General features: G+C 54.4%; 2 protein-coding genes across 11 annotated transcripts; one reads left to right on the forward strand and one right to left on the reverse strand.

Annotated features, from left to right (window-relative positions):
• The first annotated feature begins 306 nt into the window (after nucleotides 1–306).
• On the forward strand, nucleotides 307–9,746 carry HMGA1 (high mobility group AT-hook 1). Of its 5 annotated transcripts, none has more exons than XM_054490163.2 (6): nucleotides 307–450; nucleotides 693–806; nucleotides 4,236–4,414; nucleotides 6,229–6,312; nucleotides 6,983–7,033; nucleotides 8,348–9,746. In XM_054490163.2, exons 3-6 carry the CDS (start codon nucleotides 4,280–4,282, stop codon nucleotides 8,399–8,401), a joined length of 324 nt encoding a protein of 107 aa, XP_054346138.1. In that variant the 5' UTR covers nucleotides 307–450; nucleotides 693–806; nucleotides 4,236–4,279; the 3' UTR covers nucleotides 8,402–9,746. The 5 variants fall into 5 exon arrangements, with proteins under 5 accessions (XP_054346138.1, XP_054346140.1, XP_054346137.1 ...); XM_054490165.2 differs by having other exon boundaries at nucleotides 4,236–4,381; XM_054490162.2 differs by lacking the exon at nucleotides 693–806 and having other exon boundaries at nucleotides 309–450.
• A 162-nt stretch (nucleotides 9,747–9,908) lies between these two features.
• Nucleotides 9,909–15,943, reverse strand: SMIM29 (small integral membrane protein 29). Of its 6 annotated transcripts, none has more exons than XM_054490171.2 (5): nucleotides 12,498–15,943; nucleotides 11,259–11,382; nucleotides 10,983–11,008; nucleotides 10,562–10,667; nucleotides 9,909–10,386 (listed from the first exon to the last, which is right to left on the reverse strand). In XM_054490171.2, exons 2-5 carry the CDS (start codon nucleotides 11,307–11,309, stop codon nucleotides 10,321–10,323), a joined length of 249 nt encoding a protein of 82 aa, XP_054346146.1. In that variant the 5' UTR covers nucleotides 11,310–11,382; nucleotides 12,498–15,943; the 3' UTR covers nucleotides 9,909–10,320. The 6 variants fall into 6 exon arrangements, with proteins under 6 accessions (XP_054346146.1, XP_063522206.1, XP_063522205.1 ...); XM_063666136.1 differs by having other exon boundaries at nucleotides 10,562–10,628; nucleotides 11,199–11,382; nucleotides 12,245–12,650; XM_063666135.1 differs by having other exon boundaries at nucleotides 10,562–10,628; nucleotides 11,199–11,382; nucleotides 12,498–12,641.
• Nucleotides 15,944–21,383: the final 5,440 nt, after the last annotated feature.

Raw genomic sequence — 21,383 nt, forward strand, 5'->3', positions numbered from 1 at the left:
GGGGGAGGCCGGACCCACACGCCCTGGAAGCCCCTAGAGGTGACTCTCCCTGGGACCCCTGTACCAGGGAAGAAGGATACCGCCACCCGTCACCACCCCCCGCGAGAAGCTCCTTCGTGACTCCTCTGTGCGTGCCTTCCCACACCTCCTCCGTCCGGGACTGCGAGGAGTGGGCGGGCGACTCGAGTTCGCAGCCCAGGCCTCCCACACACCCCTCCCTGCAGTCAGCACCCACCCGCGCGGCAGCGGCGGCTGGCGGGCGGCCGCCCTTTTAAATCCCCGGGCTCATTTGCATGGCCCCGCCCCCTGAGTGACACGGCTGGCGCGGGCGGGCCCGTCCCCCCTGCCCCTGGGTCGCTCTTTTTAAGCTCCCCTGAGCCGGTGCTGCGCTCCTCTAATTGGGACTCCGAGCCGGGGCTATTTCTGGCGCTGGCGCGGCTCCAAGAAGGCGTGAGTTCGCGGCCGCTCCGGTGGCTTCTTTTTTTTATATCTATAATTTAATTAAATTATTTATTTATTGAGGCCGCGCACGGGCCGTGCCCAGCTTCCTGCCCCTCGCCATCCTTCGGGGGAGGGGGAATATTTTTGTCCCCCCGCCTGGCTGTGACACATAAATACCCCGCGGGGGCCTGGGCGGCGAGCACGCGGCGGCGGCGGTCTCTGAGCGCCTCTGCTCTCTCTCCCGGTTTCAGATCCGCATTTGCTACCAGCGGCGGCCGCGGCGGAGCCAGGCCGGTCCTCAGCGCCCAGCACCGCCGCTCCCGGCAACCCGGAGCGCGCACCGCAGGCCGGCGGCCGAGCTCGCGGTGAGTCGTCCCCGGGGCCCGCGGCGGCGGCGGCGGAGGGGGGCGCCCGCGCCCCCGCCCGCACGTCGCCCCTCCTGCGAGCCGCCCGGGGCTGCAGCGCGCGCCGCCGGCTTTATTCCCAGGCCGGGGCGGCGCGAGCCGGCGGCGGGGGAGGGCCGCGCGGCGCGGGGGCGGGCGGCGGGGCCCGGCGGCGCGGGGAGGACGCCCGCACCCCTTCCCCCGCGCCGCGGGCGCCCTGCGGGGGGCGGGGACCCGGGAAAGGCGCGCGGTGGGGGAGGGGGCGCGCAGCTGCGGCGAGCGCGAGTTGTGCACCCGGCGGAGCCCGGAGGAGCCCGGCGCACCTCGCGCGGCGGCCGCTCCCGCTGGAGCCAGAGCCCGAGCCCGAGCCCGGGCCCGGGTGAGGGGCGGGGAGAGACACGGGCTGCGGCGCGGCGGCAGAGTGGGGGGTCGGGTGCCCCCCGCAGCTCAGGGAAGTTCTGGAAGTGAGGGGGTTGGGGAGGAACCCCGAAATTCGGCCCTACGCCCTCTCGGCCTTTCTCTCGCGCCCCCTCCGCAGATGAGGCCGGAGCGCGGGCCTGGGTTTGGGGCTTCACCCCGACCCCACCTCTGGCCTGGCCCGCGCCTCTTCAGCCCCAGGGGCCGGGCCTGCCCTCCGCCCCCACAAACTGGTTTCGCTGCTTTGCTGGGCTCTGTTGGAACTAGTCCCTTTGACTCCCCGTTTCTATTTTATTTTCTTCTGGGGCTTTATTTTGCAGGGAGGGGACAGAGAGAGGGGGCTTTCTTCCTCTCCCCCGCGCCCGCGCGCGCCAGGTTTCCTGCCCCAAGGCGGGCTTGGGTGCCCCTTCTGGCAGGAAGTGGGGCCGGGTGCACCCGCGTGGCGGTGCATGCGGTCGGGGTGCGCTGCTTTCCCGCGCCTGCAGGAGCGGCCTGCGCCCCTCCCCCCCCGCGCGCCCTGGCCCCGGGTCCCGCCGGCCGGCCTGCAACGGCCGGGCGCAGACACTTGCAGAGTCACCCTCGGGCCGGGTCTGGAGCCTGATGTCTCGGGGGCTTAGCCTTAGCCGCTAGGCGGGTAGGCAAAGTGTCGTGTTGACAGGGTCACCGGGAACCTACTTTTTCCTGCTCGCCAATTTGCTGTGTGACCTTAGGCAACTCATAAGGCTTCTCTGGGCTACCTTTTTACGGGGGACGGGGAAGAAAACAAGGGAACCCCCAAGATAATTTCCTAGGGCCTTTCCTGCAGAGTACTTAAGTATTTGAGGAGCACACTTTGCGTGCACAGTGTATGGAGGAGACAGGCTTGAGGCCCAAGCGGGCTTATTACAAAGTAGGGATTGGGGTTAGGCCCTAAATGTAGTTCCTCCAAGACAGGCCTCTGATGTTCAGAAACAGGTGGAAAAGACGAGCGTTTCTTGGCCTCACTGGAAAGGGCTTCGGGCCTTCATTTAGTTCGTGGGGGGTTGGCTGAGGGGGATTAAAGGGTCCCCAGCAGCAAGAGGTGGGGGGAGGCACCAGATGGTATGAGAGCTTCCAGGGAGACCCGCCAAGATCTCCAGGCAGGCCGGGCCAGGCTCTCTGGGATTCCGAACTGGCTTCGCCCAACTGGAACCCCCTCGATGAGGGGGCCCCAGGCAGACCTTATATGAGGTCAGCACTCGTTTAGTTGATTAATTTTGATGTTTAGTTTGAAGGGGGACCTGTGGTGTAATATAAGATTCTAATCACTGCCTGTAATTGCAGAGCAGGCCAAGCCACTAATGACGGAGCAGGATAAATCACCAACCACCTTGTTTAAAAGGGTCTCCAAGTCTGAAACATTATAAGATAGAATAATTACCAAAGTCCCGCTGTCTGGAGGGTCTCTTGATGCTTGAAAATGGAGGTCCTGGGCCCTCCAGAAATCACAAGATTGCAAAAATGTTTTTTTCCTCTCATTGGGGTAAAAACTCTTTTTCTTCTTTTTTTTTTTTCTCTTAAATTAGACATGGGGGTCCCACCGGATTGTCCAGGCTGGTCTCGAACTCCTGACCTCAAGCAGTCCTCCTGCCTTGGCATCCCAAAGTGCTGGGATTACAGGCATGAGTCACCTCACCTGGCCCATAAATCATTTTCAAATGGTCTAGTTCTTATTTTGGTTAGAGTGAAGATTTCTTTCTATTATTTTAAGTTTTTCTAAACTATTACCTAGTTTGATCCTTGAAGCAGTCAGGAGGTAGTTCAGGCAGGTACCTTATAATTACCTTGATCTTACAGATTGAGAGGGTTTCAGAAGTGGAGCCGCTTGGGCCCACCCCTTACCATGGCAGGCAGGGATTGGTTACTGGAAAAATGTGTAGCCTAGGCCTCCGGCGTCTCATCCATCTGTAGCCTGGGGATGATAAGGACTAGGATGAAGATGTGGAGGACTGTCCTTTCTAAGCCTGTAGTACAGGGTATTCCCAAATACAGGTTGCAGGCCCTCCTTCCAATGAGAAGTTTTAGGAAAACTCAAAATTGATGGGGTTAATTAAACCCCAACAGGCCTCTGAGAAGAAGGAAGATGCTAGAAAATGACCAAGAAGGTTTTAGGATGAGCCCTAAACCTCATCCTAAAGGATGAGGGCCAGCCAGGGTCTGTTAGGTGGTACATTTCAGTTGAAGAATTCCCTACCCATCTGACAAAGTCCCATCTGACTCCAGTTGGGCAGAGGAGGGCTAAGGGGAAAGAGGAGGGTGGCCTTTGGCTTTGGGCTCACTTTCCTCCCACACCTCACCCACTAGCTTCAACCATCTCCTCCCTCCCTCAATTATACCAGTCTTTGAATCCTCCAGGGATTTACCCTGGGTGAGAACAGAGAAGAGAGCTGGTGGGTGGGCACCACCCCTGGCTATGTGATTGACTCTTTTTGGTCCTGAGTCTTGCACCTTGCCAGATAGGCAATATTGTCAGTGAGGCGGGCAGGGGATCAATGTCCATAGCTGCCAGATCGCAAGGTCTCATTCTTTCCGTTTTCCCACTGAACTGCGTAGGCTGGATTTTCTCTTAAAGAGAAAGGGCAGCAGTTGGCTACAGAAGGAGGGGATGCTGGCAATATGTCAGACCCCACCTCCCCACACCTTTGCCCCAGGGCGGCCTCACCCATGTAGCTAGGTCTGGGCTGGCTGTACCTCCTGGGACCCCCCCACCACGCTCCGTTGGGGCGGTGTTAAGGCAGGACAACAAAGAGCCCTTCTGAACAGGAGATAGATAAGGAGCTGATTAGGGCCAACGGCCCTTCCCCGCCCTTGGCAGCATCTGGGGGTGGGCAGACCCCTCCATCCTGGGCAGAGTAGGAGGCCTGGGGGCCCCTGGGAGCACAATTTTCTGCAGTGTGCCTTGAAGGTGTGGGTGATGAGGGGGTAGAAAGTGGCTGAAGTGAGATGTTTGTCTAAAAGCACTTTTCTGTCTCCCAGCATCCCAGCCATCACTCTTCCACCTGCTCCTTAGAGAAGGGAAGATGAGCGAGTCGAGCTCGAAGTCCAGCCAGCCTTTGGCCTCCAAGCAGGAAAAGGACGGCACTGAGAAGCGGGGCCGGGGCAGGCCGCGCAAGCAGCCTCCGGTGAGTCCCGGGACAGCGCTGGTAGGGAGTCAGGTGGGTGTCCAAACCTTTGCTTCACTCGGTTTACCCTTTGGGGCTAGGGAGGTGCCTGGAGTTTCATTCAGCAGGCGAGAACGTGCATAGAGGGTGCAGAATGACTCTGCGCATTAAGCGTGTGGGTATGTCCTCCCACCTGTGTGTACTCCTGCCCCACTTGCAACTCTGGTCAGATCTCTCGAGACCCCAGGAGAGAACCGGGGGCCGAGGAATTCAAGATGAATTCTGAAGCCAATGGCAGAAAGTCCAAACCTAAAGCACCCCAGAGGTCACGTAGCCAGTGCTTACTTGAAACACTCACCTTTTTCTTAATTTCCAATCCACTGTGGACCAGTGATTTTAAAATGCAGTAAAGATGAATGAACAAAAATGAACATAGAAGCCCAGGGTTTTTAATCATTAGATTCAGTGCACATAAAATGATTTTTGTCAATTTGCTATAAAGTTTCTGAATACTTAATGGTTGATTCTTGTACTTCCTCATCCCAGGTGAGAAACGGGTGCCTGTGTGAACCAGCACCTGTTTATGCACAGGCCATGTTATGAGTAGTTCTGGAATGGGCATTGCCCCTGGCTCTTTAGATGGAAATTGAAGCCCAAGAAGTCAAAAATGTTGGAGAGTTGGTGGCAGTGACCCTCAGAACCCTGGTGCTGCTCTCCCCACAAGGTCCTTATAGAAGGATGAGGCTGCCAGCCTGGCGCCGTGGGGCACCTTAGGGAGCATGGCCACTTGGGCTTGGGGGGACCCCATATTGGCCTCTTACAGAGGCAGCTGTCACCCAAGTGAGGGGTGGCTGTTGGTGAAGCCCAGCTACTTCCCTTCCCTGGGAAAGAGGTAAGAGGAGTTGAGTTTGACCTCTGCCCCTTAAACATGATACAGGTTGTTCACCTCCAGGTTTTCCCTGTCCGTAAGGTGGAGAGTGGTCTGTGCTGACCTGGGCCTAGGGAGACATGAGCTGTGAGGAGTCTGCTGCGTTGGAATTCGGCAGCCACCTTCAGAGCCTGGGGTGGGGTCATTTGTCCTCTTAGCCTAGCTCCCTCAGCCTCCCCTCCTACCCTACCTGTTAGCCATGGTTAGTGGGAGGTATCAGGAGGGGTGCAGAGTTACTGGACCCTGGTTATAGACAGCCCATGGGCGGCCCCCTAGGAAACAGTAGCTGGCACGCCTTCACCACACACCTTATATGCATTATGCAGCAGCTTTTTATTCTATCTACGGCGTATTAAAATTTCAGTGGGAATGATGGTAGGGATCTCTGGAGTCCGGCTATAATTCCCCTTCTCTGGGGGCAGCCTGCATGGGCTCCAGGTTTGCAAGTGCAGGCAGGGAGTGTGTGTCCAGCATAGGTCATCTGAGAGGGTGGGCAGTGATCATGGCCCAGTGCTAGATAACCATACATTACCCATTTAATCTCCATGACACCCTGCGAGGGAAGTCTTCACCATTTATAGATGAGGAAACTGAGGCTCCAGCATTAAGTGTCCCACCCAAGATCAGTGTCAGAACTGAGACTTGGGCAGAGCCACCTAACAGTGTCTTTCTGTCCCCAGAATGCCTTTCCTAGGGGTCTTCTGGGCTCTTGTCATTTTGCGTCTTAGAAACCTGCAGGGAAGCAAGGGGAGAGGTGGGAGGCACTTTGCAAAGATGCTCAAACTGGAGCTTTGCATCCTGAAGGGATTCCTAGGTCAGGAATGGTTCGTGGTTCTTGGTTCTTGCTGACTTAACCTTGTTGAGGAGGCAGAGGGCTGTGTCTTCTGAGGGGGTGGAAACAGGTGGTGACTGTCCCTGACTACCCCCTCTGTCTTTACAGAAGGAGCCCAGCGAAGTGCCAACACCTAAGAGACCTCGGGGCCGACCAAAGGGAAGCAAAAACAAGGGTGCTGCCAAGACCCGGGTGAGACTTGAGATGGGACCACCCCTGGGTGAATGACTAGCAGAGGATCCTCTTGTTGGCTCCATGGTCACGGCTATGGGGAGGTCTGGGAAGGGGCTCGGTCATCCCAGTTGTGTACCCCCTTCCCTGGTACAGGGATGGCAATGAGTCTTTGCTAACTGGGGAGAGTGGGGCGATGACTAAGGTCTTACTTCTGGGGGGTTGGTCCTGCCCAGGACACGGCGGAGATCAGGTCAGAAGTCCCACAGCTTTCCTGATCTAGAGAAAGGCAGAGTGGGAAGAATGGAGGGTCCCTGCCAGCCCCTGGGCTGAGAATGTTACCTTCTCTTGGGGTCCCCTGGAACCTGAAGGGGTGGGGACAAGCAGCAAAGGCCAGATTCGCAGTGGCATTAGCCTTTCAGAAAAGTTGTTTTGTTTTTTATTTTATTTTTTCTAAGACACGACTCATATCCTCTGAGTCATGGGCGGAGGTGGGAGTAGGGGGCGTGTGTGTGTTGAGGGGGCAAATGTGGCTGGCCAGTCATCGCCAGCTGGACTTGGGTGGGCCTGTTGGGTGAGAGTGTTGGGTCACCCTGAACAGGCAGGTAGGTCTGCCCCCCATCACCATGGGGCATCGGGTGAGCACTGTTGAGCATTTTGGACTTAGGAGATATTTTCTCTAACCCTCTAGAAAACCACCACAACTCCAGGAAGGAAACCAAGGGGCAGACCCAAAAAACTGGTAGGTGAAGAAGCAGACTGCTGCTTGCCTCCTGGGCTCTTTTGAGTGAGGGTGTTAAGAGTACACAGTACCTGATGCTATGCACCCCCTATGGAAAGGCTCTCCCTGACCTGCTGGGACATCAGATTTTACAGAAGTCCAGAGAGGGGAAGGTACCTGGCCTGGGCTATGCCCATGAGAAGTGAGGGGTCCCAGGTACAAATCAGACCACATCCCCCTGCCCTGCCCTGCCCTAGTTGTGTGTGGGGGTCCCTCCCTTTCCTGCTCCTAGAATACTCAGAACGTCTAGGGGAGATCTTGGAAGTCATTTAGCCTGTGTCCCCCTCAATTAGAGATGAGGAAAGGAAGCCATAGGGTGATGGTTTGTCCTTCTTAGGATCCTCTGGAGAAGAAAAACAGCAAAGGAGCTGGGCCCTGGGAGGGGTCGGTGCTAGAGTTCTGATGTGACCCACCACACTGCACTGGAGGGCACCATCCAATTCTGGGTCCCCAAACAGCTGGTGGAAAGGCTCGGTGGGCTGAGTCAAGAGGCTGCCTCTAGGGGGCCACTGCAGTTAGGGTCACCCCAGCCTTACAGCTCCTGGCCCTCTCCTACCCCAAGCCTGCCCCCTCAAATCCCTGAAGCTGTCATTCCTCGAGCTGAGCCACTGCTGGGGTGGAGGGGTTAGGGGGTGCTGCTGGCCAGGCCCCAAGAGTGAGTAACAGGAAACAAGTTGTTTTGGAGTTTGTGCCTGGCACGGGGGCTGTAGCCCCGTGTGGTGTCCCGACATTCCCGCCCAGTGAGTGAGCCCCGGCGGCACACACTTCCCCTTCCTCCCCACCCCGGCCTAGGGTCAGCCCTTGGCCACCCCAGAGGGCCAGGGCACCACAGCACAGCATCTGCCCCTGTGGGCCAAGGACCTGGTTCCCCTGCACCCACCAGAGGGCTCTTGCACCTTCCAGTCACCCCTTCCCATTTCCTCCCCCAGCCACCTCGTCCCCCACCTCCTCTTCTCCCCTAGGGAGTCAGTCACGTCCTGAAGCTCAGTGCTGCCCTGAGCTCTGCCCTCCTGCCCTCCGTGGGCCTGGGGGCCAAGGGGGCTTGGCTCCTGGCTCTGGGTGAGAGCAGCATGTGTGTGGGGTTTTTTCCTCCTTTTAAATTCTTTTTATGAATGAAGCCGGGCCGTGGAGGTTGCTGAGTCACCCACACACTCAGCCCTGACTCATCCCTCTTCAGGAGAGCCGGGGAGTGCAGGGAGCGGGTGGGGGCCAGCCTCTGGGGGTGGAAGAGGGGGACCGGGCCAGAGCTCACACCAACAACTGCCCACCTCACAGGAGAAGGAGGAAGAGGAGGGCATCTCGCAGGAGTCCTCGGAGGAGGAGCAGTGACCCGTGCGTGCCGCCTGCTCCTCACTGGAGGAGCAGCTTCCTTCTGGGACTGGACAGCTTTGCTCCGCTCCCACCGCCCCTGCCCCTTCCCCAGGCCCACCATCACCACCGCCTCTGGCCGCCACCCCCATCTTCCACCTGTGCCCTCACCACCACACTACACAGCACACCAGCCGCTGCAGGGCTCCCATGGGCTGAGTGGGGAGCAGTTTTCCCCTGGCCTCAGTTCCCAGCTCCCCCCGCCCACCCACGCATACATACATGCCCTCCTGGACAAGGCTAACATCCCACTTAGCCGCACCCTGCACCTGCTGCGTCCCCACTCCCTTGGTGGTGGGGGACATTGCTCTCTGGGCTTTTGGTTTGGGGGCACCCTCTCTGCTCCTTCACTGTTCCCTCTGGCTTCCCATAGTGGGGCCTGGGAGGGTTCCCCTGGCCTTAAAAGGGGCCCAAGCCCCATCTCATCCTGGCACGCCCTACTCCACTGCCCTGGCAGCAGCAGGTGTGGCCAATGGAGAGGGGTGCTGGCCCCCAGGATTCCCCAGCCAAACTTTGTCACCACGTGGGGCTCACACTTTTCATCCTTCCCCAACTTCCCTAGTCCCTGCACTAGGTTGGACAGCCGCCTTCGGCTACAGGAAGGCAGGAGGGGTGAGTCCCCTACTCCCTCTTCATTGTGGCCGCAGCCCCCTTGCCCTCCGCCTGGGATCTGAGTACATATTGTGGTGATGGAGATGCAGTCACTTATTGTCCAGGTGAGGCCCAAGAGCCCTGTGGCCGCCACCTGAGGTGGGCTGGGGCTGCTCCCCTAACCCTACTTTGCTTCCGCCACTCAGCCATTTCCCCCTCGTCAGATGGGGCACCAATAACAAGGAGCTCACCCTGCCCGCTCCCAACCCCCCTCCTGCTCCTCCCTGCCCCCCAAGGTTCTGGTTCCATTTTTCCTCTGTTCACAAACTACCTCTGGACAGTTGTGTTGTTTTTTGTTCAATGTTCCATTCTTCGACATCCGTCATTGCTGCTGCTACCAGCGCCAAATGTTCATCCTCATTGCCTCCTGTTCTGCCCACGATCCCCTCCCCCAAGATACTCTTTGTGGGGAAGAGGGGCTGGGGCATGGCAGGCTGGGTGACCGACTACCCCAGTCCCAGGGAAGGTGGGGCCCTGCCCCTAGGATGCTGCAGCAGAGTGAGCAAGGGGGCCCGAATCGACCATAAAGGGTGTAGGGGCCACCTCCTCCCCCTGTTCTGTTGGGGAGGGGTAGCCATGATTTGTCCCAGCCTGGGGCTCCCTCTCTGGTTTCCTATTTGCAGTTACTTGAATAAAAAAAATATCCTTTTCTGGACTGGAGTCTACTGTGGTGTGTGCCCCTAAAGCCTGGGGCAGGTAGGATGGGTGACACTTGTGTTCTGGCCCCCATCCCTCAGGCTGCAGGAAGGGAGGGGAAATAGCACTGGAATCACCTCGGGGAAGGTCATTTTAAGCCTCTTGATGAAATCAAAACCCCTAACCACAAAACATTTTATTTACAAAATATATACTGAATACTATACATCTGGCCCCATCACCATGGAAACAACTCCAATGCCCGCCTGGGGATTTATGCCCAAGCCAAGCCCAGGAGGGCGAGAGAAAGCAAAGGTGTCTACCAGCCGCCCCCATCCCAGAAGGAAAACCTCTTCCCATGAGTACCTGTGGGTGGGCAGTGAGCTCAACACCCACAAAGGGCAAAAGGCCTGGGGGCAGTGAGGTGATGGTGAGGGCATGGGAAGCAGATGCTGCTGAGGGTGGGTGGAGGGAGAAATGGAGACCCAGCACCCAGCAGGGGGAGCTAGGTGACGGCAGGGGAAGCAGACCGACAGCAGGGCCCCAGGCAGTCCAGGACCCCAGGCTCTGAAGGGTGGGGCAAGGGGGTCAGGTCACGTCTTGACATCCAGCAGCGGCATCCGCTTGTGCTGGTAGCCACTCTGCCAGCCATGTACCACCTGTCGGGGAGGAGACCACACCACAAGGCTGGGCTGTGTTCCCTGGGAGTACGCAGCACCCAGTTACAGCCCAACTAAGCAGAACCAGGCTCTGGTTTCAGTGTGGACGAGTATGGCTGGGAACAGGGCTGACCCCCACCTTGCCTCATTCTCCCCCTGGCCCCCAAGTGCTCACCTTGGGGTCTCCCATGTCAGAGAGCAGCTCCTGCTCAGCCTCATGCAGTTCCTCAGCTGGGTCATAGCTGTACATGGGGAGCAGGTGATGGCGCAGCCTGTCCACCCTGGGGAGCATGGGAGGGGACTCAGGAGGCCCCCCCAACCCTCATCAAACACCTGGCTGCCCCGTCTCTCCTCCCTTTCCCAGGCAGGGGCAATTCCAGTGGGTGCCTTTTGGGACACACTGTACCTCCAAGAATACAACCCTGGTTCTACAAAGGGGCTTTCCCCAGTGAGTAACCTGAGGCTGGGGCAGGGAAAACAAATTTCAGGTTTGTATCAGGATGGCTGAGGGACATCTTACAGAAAACTCAGAGCCTATGAGCAGGAATTTCAGAATGGGTGTGGGGTTAGGGCGGGTGGGGGACAGGGACACTCACCGCTTTTTCTTCTGTACATACATTACCTGCAACAGAGACACAGCACTGTGGGGGCTGCTGAGCCCAGGAAGGCCCACAAGCAGAGAGAGGCCCACCTCCACACCCTTCACTCCCTTAACAGGACAGTGGGGACTCTGTGCAGATTGGACCAGGCCCACCCAGCCCCTGCCTTAGCAAAGCTGTGGGTGTCTGTGTGTGTATATGAGGGCTCCTTACCACAGCCACCACCACCCCGACCAGGGTGATGAGGAAGAAGGGCCCCAACACATAGCCCACCATGGAGTCGCTGTTGGCCTGGGGGGCACTGGGCACAGTGGTGTTACTCATGACATCAGCAGCCGGAGGGCTGGGTGGTCAGCATGGGCAGTGGTGCTTCGGGAGGGCGCCTCCACTGGGCTCCCTGGGGAGGAGGAAGGGAGGTTATCAGTTGCACCCAGGTGACATCCAGACTCTGGATCCCTCCCCCAGAGCTGGAGATCTATGAAAACTGGTCCCAGGTCAAATCCTGGGAGGAGGGATTCTCCAGGTAGATGTACTGGGTGTGACCCTCCAGTAAGTCTTGGCAAAACCTGGCAGGAAAGGGGATCAAGGGAAGGCCTGGATCCAGGGCTGAGTCTTGCCCTACTCCTATCCCTAAATCAGGGTGGGGCCCAGCTCAGATGCTGGCCAAACATTTACAAGTCTCAACTTTTGGGGAAAGATTAAGTGCAGGTTTCATGCGCCTGCCCCAACCCTTTTGGGGCATTGGGCTGCCAGCACCTGTCCAGTGGAGCAAAATGGGTAAATGAGGTCTAAAGGATGGACCTGCACTGCAGCCAGGGCTGAGATGGGAGCATCTGAAGGAGCCCGTTTCCATCCTGGTCCAATCCCACTTCAAGCGATGGACTCCATGCCTGGGTTCTATGCCCTTGTCCCTAGTGTCATCTCAGACATACAGTCCAAACACCCTCTCCCCCATCTGTCTCGTGTGCCAGGGTGGACACGAGTGGGTAAAGCTGGATTGTATCTTCAAGATGATGTCACCTTCCTCTTGTCTACACCCGGAGCTCCGCCCAGGTCCCTCCCCTCCTGGCCTGAGCTGACAGGCAGAGGTGGAGAGGGTCAGTCCCCATCGACAGAAGCAAAGAGATCGTCCTGGGGCAGTTTGCACACTGATGGCCCAAGGTCCGCGACCCAGGTTCGCTTGAGTCTCTATCAGAGGGCAAGGTATGAGCGACCTACACCCGTGTCCTTAGGGCACGGGGCACCGAGCTTGCCCTTACCCAGTCGTATGCTCATCGTCCCAGGTCAAGGGGGCAAGCCAGGGTGGGGAGGGCGTCAGGCCGCTGCTAGGATGCGGGCCAGCAACAGCAGACAGGAGGTGGTTCCCACGGCGCTGGGAGGGTCAGGACGGAGGTGGGGGTGTTGGGGGATGCGGATGGGCCGCCCCGCGCCCGAACATCCTGGAAGCCCGTCACCCCGAGGCGTGGACCCGTGCCGGCGCTCTGCAGCCCAGCCGGCCTGGCCATGCCTTACCTCCCGCCGCTGCAGCCCCGACAGGAACGCCCTCGGTTGGCTCCCGGGCCCCGGAAAAGCCGTCAGGCGCGTGATCAAAGGACCCGGGGAAATGGGCCGGGCCTCAGCACCCGGGCGCAGCCAATCCGGTAGCGGAAAGCCGGTGGCCTGGAGATTTCTGGAGCCGCCAATCCGGAGGCGGGGGTGGGCGGTGCGAAGGCGGGGACAGCGGGGCTCGCAGGGTCCGCCCGGCGGCGGTAGGGGGCAGCCGAGGGCTGTGTAGTGGGGGAGGAGAGCGGGGCGCGGGGCCGGACGGGGTAGGGCGGGGCGCGCGTAGTTTTCCGGCGGCCCCTGGCCCGCCAGCGTCTGGAACTCCGATTCTGGGAGGTCCCCGGCGCCCACCTCATTCACCCCTCTCGTTGCAGCCAGAGTAGGGTCGCGCCGCGCTCTAACGTTGAGCCCAGGCCCTTCGCGGCAAGACCCTGCTCCAGGCCCACTCGGCCTCCGTCTGTGTTTGTTCCCTGGCCTTCGGGCTGCGCTCGGCTGGTAGAGTACGGCAGGTCTGGGCTACCGGGGGCCCTGGCACGCCCAGCCTCTCTGCGCCTGTCTTAACGTCTGTAAAACAAGCTGTGTGAGGATTATTATTATTACTTTTTTTTTGAGATGGAGCCTGTCTCTGTCGCCCAGGCTGGAGTGCAGTGGCACTACCTCAGCTCACCACAAGCTCCGCCTCCCACATTCACGGCATTCTGCCTCAGCCTCCCCAGTAGCTGGGACTACAGGCGCCCGCCGCCACTCCCAGCTAATTTTTGGTATTTTTAGTAGAAATGGGATTTCACCGTGTTAGCCGGGATGGTCTCAATCTCCTGACCTCGTGATCTGCCCGCCTTGGCCCCCCAAAGTGCTTGGATTACAGGTGTGAGCCACCACGTGCGGCCCTCTCTGTATGATTTCTTATAACTATATATGAATGTACAGTTACCTCAAACGTGTATGTGTGTGTATACGTATGCATATATTTATCTATAGCTTTGTAGCAGACCCTCCTCTACCCCCAAAAAATCACAGGCGATTGGGAAAACTGGCAGATTATGGAAACCACCCAAGAACATAAGAGTTAGGGCAGCTGAACCAGGCTGTATCACCAGGTGGTAATGGGCAAAAGGTATGACCTAGGTCACCCTGTTCTTGCCAGAACAACCCTTAGAAGCAGATGTATGGTTCTGGTGTGTCCAGAATCAGTGGGTTCTTGGTCTTGTTGACTTAAAGAATGAAGCCACGGACCCTCACGGTTAGTGTTACAGTTCTTAAAGATGGTGTGTCCACAGTGTTCCTTCAGATGTTCAGATGTGTCTGGACTTTCTTCCTTCTGGTGGGTTTGTGGTCTCGCTGAACTCAACAGTGAAGCTGCAGATCTTCGTGGTGAGTGTTACAGCTCATAAAGGCAGCACTTTCAGAGTCGTTTGTTCCTGCTGGTGGATTCGTGGTCTCGCTGGTTTCAGGAGTGAAGCTGCAGACCTTTGTGGTGAGTGTTACAACTCATAAACGCAATACAGACCTAAAGAGCAAAAAGAACAAAAATTCCACAGTGTGGAAGGGGAGCTGAACCAGTTGTGGCTGGTTCAGGCAGCCTGCTTTTATTCCCTTATCTGGTCCCACCCACATCCTGCTGATTGGTCCATTTTACAGAGAGCTGATTGGTCTGTTTTACAGACAGCTGATTGATGCATTTACAATCCCTGAGCTAGGCACAGAGTGCTGATTGGTGCATTTACAATCTTCCAGCTAGAGGTAAAAGTTCTCCAAGTCCCCACCAGATTAGCTAGATACAGAGTGCAAATTGGTGCACATACAATCCTCCAGCTAGACATAAAAGTTCTCCAAGTCCCCACCCACTCAGGGGCCCAGCTGGCTTCCCTTAGTGGAACCTGCGCTGGGCCGCGGGTGGAGCTGCCCGCCAGTCCCGCACCACATTCCCAGACTCCTCAGCCCTTGGGCGGTCGATGGGACCAGGCGCTGTGAGCAGGGGGCGGCGCTCGTCGGGGAGGCTTGGGCCGCCTGGGAGCCCACGGGGTTCCGGGTCAGGTGGTCGGGCCTGGCGGGCTGCAGGTCCCAAGCCCTGTCCCGCGGGGAGGTGGTTGAGGCCCGGCAAGAATTCGAGTGCCGCTTGGGCGGGCCAGCAGTGTTGGGGGACCCAGCGCACCTTCCGCAGCTGCTAACCCAGGTGCTAAGCCGCTCACTGCTCGGGGCCGGTGGTGCCGGCTGGCCGCTCCAAGTGCGGGGCCCACGGAGCCCTCGCCCACCCGGAACTCGCGCTGGCCCGCGAGCGCCGCGTGCAGCCCAGGTTCCCGCCCACGCCTCTCCTTCCACACCTCCCCGCAAGCAGAGGGAGCCGGCTCCGGCCTCGGCCAGCCCAGAGAGGGGCTCCCACACAGTGCAGCGGCGGGCTGAAGGACTCCTGAAGCCTGGCCAGAGCAGACGCCAAGGCCGAGGAGGTGCCCAGAGCGAGCCAGGGTTGTTAGCACGTTGTCACCTCTCACTGGGATCCCAGGCCGTTAGCTAGAGGCAGCCAGTGGTGCGACTATGGGTGAGTTGCTTGGTCTGGTCCAGCCACAGGTTTCCTCAGCCCCTTGCAGGAAAGGCTGGATGAGGGCAGGTCTGGTGCAGAGGGCAGATGGGAACTTTGATCCCTTGTCTCCATACACCACCACCTGACTGTGGAGGGGAATCAAGGATGGAGGGAAAGGAATGAAAGAAATGCATGAGTCTGGAAGCTCCAGCTGGATCTCCTAGTGCTCTCAGGCTTTTGAGTCTGGAGAGCAGGGAGACCCCTCACCCTAGGCTTCTGTCAGAGCTGGGCCTGCCATGCCTTGCAAGGAAGTGGGGGGGTAAGTGATGGGGTTTGAGAACTTAGGCCCTTGTGGCTGCCCACACAGTCAACTTTTGTCCAGTTTCTTAGGCCTTCTAACCACAAATCTTGAGGGCCCTCTATGAGCGGGCCCTCAGGAGGCTGAGGCAGGAGAATCACTTGAACCCAGGAGTCAGAGGTTGCAGTGAACCGAGATCACGCCATTGAACTCCAGCCTGGTGACAAGAGTGAAACCCTGTCTCAAAAATTAAAAAAAAAGGACCCTGGCTGGGTACTGTGGCTCACACTTGTAATCCCAGCACTTAAGATAAGGAATGTATGAAAAATATCCCAGTGATCTTCTAGAGGTGAAAGCTACAATATCAGATAAAAAAATCGTACTGGACAGGATTAATCACACTGGACAGGATTAATGGCAGGTTAGATATTACAGAAAAAAAGACAAGTGAACTTGAGGGCATAGCAATAGAAACTACCCAAAATGAAACCCAAAGATAAAAAAAATCCAAAATAAATAAAAAAAAACAGAAAGAAAAATGAAAAAAGGATCAGTGAGTTGTGGGATAACCGTAAATGGCCTAATATATGGATAATTAGAGGTCCAAAAGGAAAAGAAAGAAAGGACAGAAAAATATTTGAAGAAACCATGACCAGAAGCTTTCCAAACTTGGGCCAGGCGCAGTGGCTCACTCCTGTAATCCCAGCACTTTGGGAGGCCGAGGCAGGTGTATCACCTGAGGTCAGGAGTTCGAGACCAGCCTGGCCAACATGAAGAAACCCTATTTGTACTAAAAATACAAAAATTTGCCAGGCATGGTGGCACATGCCTGTAATCCCAGCTACTTGGGAGGCTGAGGTAGGAGGATTGCTTGAACCCGGGAGGCAGAGGTTGTGGTGAGCTGAGACCGTGCCATTGTACTCCAGCCTGGGGAACGAGAGCAAAACTCCGTCTCAAAAAACAACAACAACAAAAAAAAATTTTCCAAACTTAAAGATGACTATAAACCTACAGACCCAGGAAGCACAATAAGCCCAAGCACAAGCAACATGAAGAAACTGTGCCAAAGCACATCGTAATCAAATTGCTCAAAGCCAGTGGTAAAGATGTTACACACAGAGGAACAAAGTTCAGAATGGCATAAGATTTCACTTGAAACAATCCAGGTGAAAAGATGGTGAAGCAACATCTTTTTTTTTTTTTTTTTTTTTTTTTTTTTGAGACGGAGTCTCGCTCTGTCGCCCAGGCTGGAGTGCAGTGGCGCAATCTTGGCTCACTGCAAGCTCCGCCTCCGGGGTTCCTGCCATTCTCCTGCTTCAGGCTCCCAAGTAGCTGGGACTACAGGCACCCGCTACCATGCCCTGCTAATTTTTTGTATTTTTAGTAGAGACAGGGTTTCATCGTGTTAGCCAGGATGGGCTCAATCCTCTGACCTCGTGATCCGCCCGCCTCGGCCTCGAAAAGTGCTGGGATTACAGGCATGAGCCACCACGCCCGGCTAACATCTTTTAACTACTTAAAGAAAAAAATCTTGATCTAGAATATTGGGGGAAAAAAATCTGTCAAAAACAAGAAATAAAGATGTTTTCAGGCAAGGCGTGGTGACTCACGCCTGTAATTCCAGCACTTTGGGAGGCCGAGGCGGGTGGATCACTTGAGCCCAGGAGTTTGAGACCAGCCTGGGCAGCATGGTCAAAGCCTGTCTCTACCAAAAATATAAACATTAGCCAGTCTCATAACCCGGTCTCAAAATAAATAGATAAAAATTAAAACATAAAATTAAAAAATGTTTGAAAACGATGTTTTCAGACATACAAAACTGAAAGGAATCACCACCAGTAGACCTGCACTACAAGAACTGTTAAAGGCAATTCTTCAGGCAGAAAGGTGATTGTACCAAATAAAAATATGATCCGACAAGAGAAAGAAAGAGCATCCAAATCGGTAAAGAGGAAGTCATACTGTCACTGTTTGCCGATGATATGATCTTTGACAAAGCAAACAAAAACATAAAGTGGGGAAAGGACACCCTATTCAACAAATGGTGCTGGGATAATTGGCAAGCTGCGTGTAGAATGAAACTGGATCCTCGTCTCTCACCTTATACAAAAATCAACTCAAGATGGATCAAAGATGTAAACCTAAGACCTAAAACCATAAAAATTCTAGAAGATAACATCAGAAAACCCCTTCTAGACATTGGCTTAGGCAAAGACTTCATGACCAAGAACCCAAAAGCAGATGCAACAAAAGCAAAGATAAATAGATGGGATTAATTAAACTAAATAGCTTCTGCACAGCAAAATAAATAATCAGCAAACAGACAACCCACAGAATGGGAGAAAATCTTCACAATCTATACATCTAACAAATATCCAGATTCTACAAGGAACTGAAACAAATCAGCAAGAAAAAAACAATCTCATCAAAAAGTGGGCTAAGGACATGAATAGACAATTCTCAAGAAAAAGATATGCAAATGGCCAACAAACATGAAAAAATGCTCCACATCACTAATGATCAGGGAAATGCAAATCAAAACCACAATGTTATACCACCTTACTCCTGCAAGATGGCCATAATTTTAAAAATCAAAAAGCAGGCTGGGCATGGTGGCTCATGTCTGTAATCCCAGCACTTTGGGAGGCTGAGGCAGGTGGATCATGAGGTCAGGAGATTGAGACCACCCTGGCTAACACAATGAAACCCCGTCTCTACTAAAAATACAAAAAATTAGCCGGGTATGGTGGCATGCCCCTGTAATCCGAGCTACTTGGGAGGCTGAGGCAGGAGAATCACTTGAACCTGGGAGGTGGAGGTTGCAGTGAACTGAGATCGTGCCACTGCACTCCAGCCTGGGTGACAGAGCGAGACTGACTCTGCCTCAAAAAAAAAAAAAAAAAAGAAACAAAAAACAATAGATATTGTCATGGATGTGGTGAAAAGGGAACACTTTTACACTGCTGGTGGGAATGTAAACTAGTACAACCACTGGAAAACAGTGTGGATATTCCTTAAATAACTAAAAGTAGATCTACCATTTGATCCAGCAATCCCACTACTGGGTATCTACCCAGAGTAAAAGAAGTCATTATATGAAAAAAGACACTTGCAGCTGGGCTCAGTGGCTCAGCACTTTGTAGTCCTAGCACTTTGGGAGGCCAAGGTAGACGGATCACCTAAGGTCGGGAGTTTGAGACCTGCCTGGCCAACATGGTGAAACCCCATCTCTACTAAAACTACAAAAATTAGCTGGGCATGGTGGCGCACACCTGTAGTCCCAGCTACTTTGGAGGCTGAGGCACGAGAATCACTTGAACCTAAGAGGTGGAGGTTGCAATAAGCCGAGATCACACCACTGCACTCCACTCCAGCCTGGGCAAAAGAACAAGACAGAGCGAGACCTTGTCTCAACAAAAAAAAAGACAGAGAAAGAAAGAAAGAAGACACTTGCACACACATGTTTATAGCAGCACAATTCGGAATTGCCAAAATATGGAACCAGCCCAAATGCCCATCAATGAATGAGTGAATAAAGAAAATGTGATATACACCATGGAATACTACTCAGCCATAAAAAGGAATGAAATAATAGGATTTGCAGCAACCTGGATGGAGTTGGAGACCATTATTCTAAGTGAAGTAACTCAGAAATGGAAAACCAAACACCATACGTTCTCACTTGTAAGTAGGAGCTAAGCCATGAGGATGCAAAGGCATAAGAATGATACAGTGGATTTTGAGGACTTGGGGGAAAGGGTGGGAGGGGGGTGAGGGATAAAAGACTACACATCGGGTACAGTGTACATGACTCAGGGGATGGGTGCACCAGAATCTCAGAAATCACCACTAAAGAACTTACCAAACACCACCTGTTCCCCAAAAACCTGCTGAAAAAAAAAACTCAAAAAAAATATGGACCTACCCAAAGGAATGAAGAGTACTGAAAATGGTAGCTATGTGAGTATGTATATATGTAAATATATATATGTGTCAGTGTGTATATATGTACAAACATATATGCACATATATTCCACACACATATACACATATATTCCCCCCCATCACCACCATTTTTGTTTGTTTGCTTTTATTTGTTTATTTTTTCGAGACAGAGTTTCACTCTCATTTCCCAGGCTGGAGTGCAATGGCGCCATCTCGGCTCACTGCAACCTCTGCCTCCCAGGTTCAAGCAATTCTCCTGCCTCAGCCTCCTGAGTAACTAGGATTACAGGCACCTACCACCACACCTGGCTAATTTTTGTATTTTTCGTGGAGACGGGGTTTTACCTTGGCCAGGCTAGTCTCAAACTCCTGACCTCAGGTGACCCGACCGCCTCAGCCACGCAAAGTGCTGGGATTACAGGCATGAGCCACCACGCCCGGCCTGTTTGTTTTTAGAGACCAGTTCTCCCTGTGTTGCCTAGGCTGGTCTAGAACTCCTTGGTTCAAGCAGTCCTCATGCCTCAGCCTCCCAAGTAGCTGGGATTACAGATGCATGTCACCGTGCCCGGCTTGCCCCGTCTTGTTAGTTAAATCTTTTTAAAGAGCTAATTGAGGCCAGGCACGGTGGCTTACACCTGTAATCCCAACACTTTGGGAGGCCAAGGCAGGCCAATCACCTGAGGTAAGGAGTTTGAGACCAGCCTGGCTAACATGGCAAAACCCCGTCTTTACTAAAAATAGCCGGGTGTGGTGGCACGCACCTGTAGTCCCAGCTACTCGGGGAGACTGAGGCAGGAGAATCGCTTGAACCCAGGAGGGGAAGGTTAAAGTGAGCCAAGATCGTACCACTGCATTCCACCCTGGGAGACAGAGCAAGACTCCATCTCAAAAAAAGAGAAAAAAAGTAATCGATTGTAAAAAACAAAACAAAAAGCCCAATATTGTATTGTGGGACTTTTGCACATGGAACATTTATCAAGACAGACCATATTCTGAGCCATAAAACAAGTCTCAGCCGGACGTGGTGGCTCACACCTGTAATCCCAGCACTTTGGGAGGCCAAGGCGGGTGGATCACCTGATGTCAGGGGTTCCAGACCAGCCTGGCCAACATGGTGAAACCTCCTCTCTACTAAAAATGCAAAAATTAGCCAGGTGTGGTGGCACATGCATGTGATTCCAGCTACTTGGGAGCTGAGGCAGAAGAATCACTTGAACCCAGGAGGCGGAGGTTGCAGTGAGAAGAGATCGCGCCACTGCACTCCAGCCTGGGTGACAAGAGTGAAACTCTGTCTCAAACAAAACAAAACAAAACAAAAAACAAGTCTCAATAAATATAAATGATTCCATTTAATGTATTACTTTAAGAGCATAAAGGTTGGGAAAGAAATGGGAATATACTACTGTATTCATATATATATGAGGTTGTATAATATCACTTAATGATAGACTGTGGTGAGTTAACGATGTATAGTATGAACCCTAAAGTAACAAAGTAACAAACGGGTATAGATACCAACAAAGAAAATAAAGTGTATATAAAATAAGAAATTAAAAAAGCAGAAAAAGAGGACAGGGGAACCAAGAACAGATAAGACAATTAGAAAACAAATAGCAAAGGCCAGCACGGTGGCTCACGCTGTAATCCCAGCACTTTGGGAGGCCAAGGCGGGTGGATCACCTGAGGTCAAGAGTTCGAGACCAGCCTGGCCAACAGGGAGAAACCTCGTCTCTACTAAAAATACAAAAATTAGCCAGGCATGGTGGCAGGTGACTGTAATCCCAGCTACTTGGGAGGCTGAGGCAGGAGAATCGCTTGAACCCGGAAGGCAGAAGATTGCAGTGAGCCGAAATCATGCCACTGCCCTTCAGCCTTGGCAACAGAGGAAGACTCCATCTCAGAACAAAACAAACAAACAAACCAAACCAAAAAAAAACCAAACAAACAAGAAACAAGGCCGGGCACGGTGGCTCATGCCTGTAATCCCAGCACTTTGGGAGGCAGAGGTGGGCGGATCATGAGGTCAGGAGATCAAGACCATCCTCGCTAACATGGTGAAACCCCGTCTTTACTAAAAATACAAAAAATTACCCGG

This window comes from Pongo pygmaeus, chromosome 5, assembly GCF_028885625.2.
Source record: "Pongo pygmaeus isolate AG05252 chromosome 5, NHGRI_mPonPyg2-v2.0_pri, whole genome shotgun sequence".
NCBI classification, from domain to species: domain Eukaryota; kingdom Metazoa; phylum Chordata; class Mammalia; order Primates; family Hominidae; genus Pongo; species Pongo pygmaeus.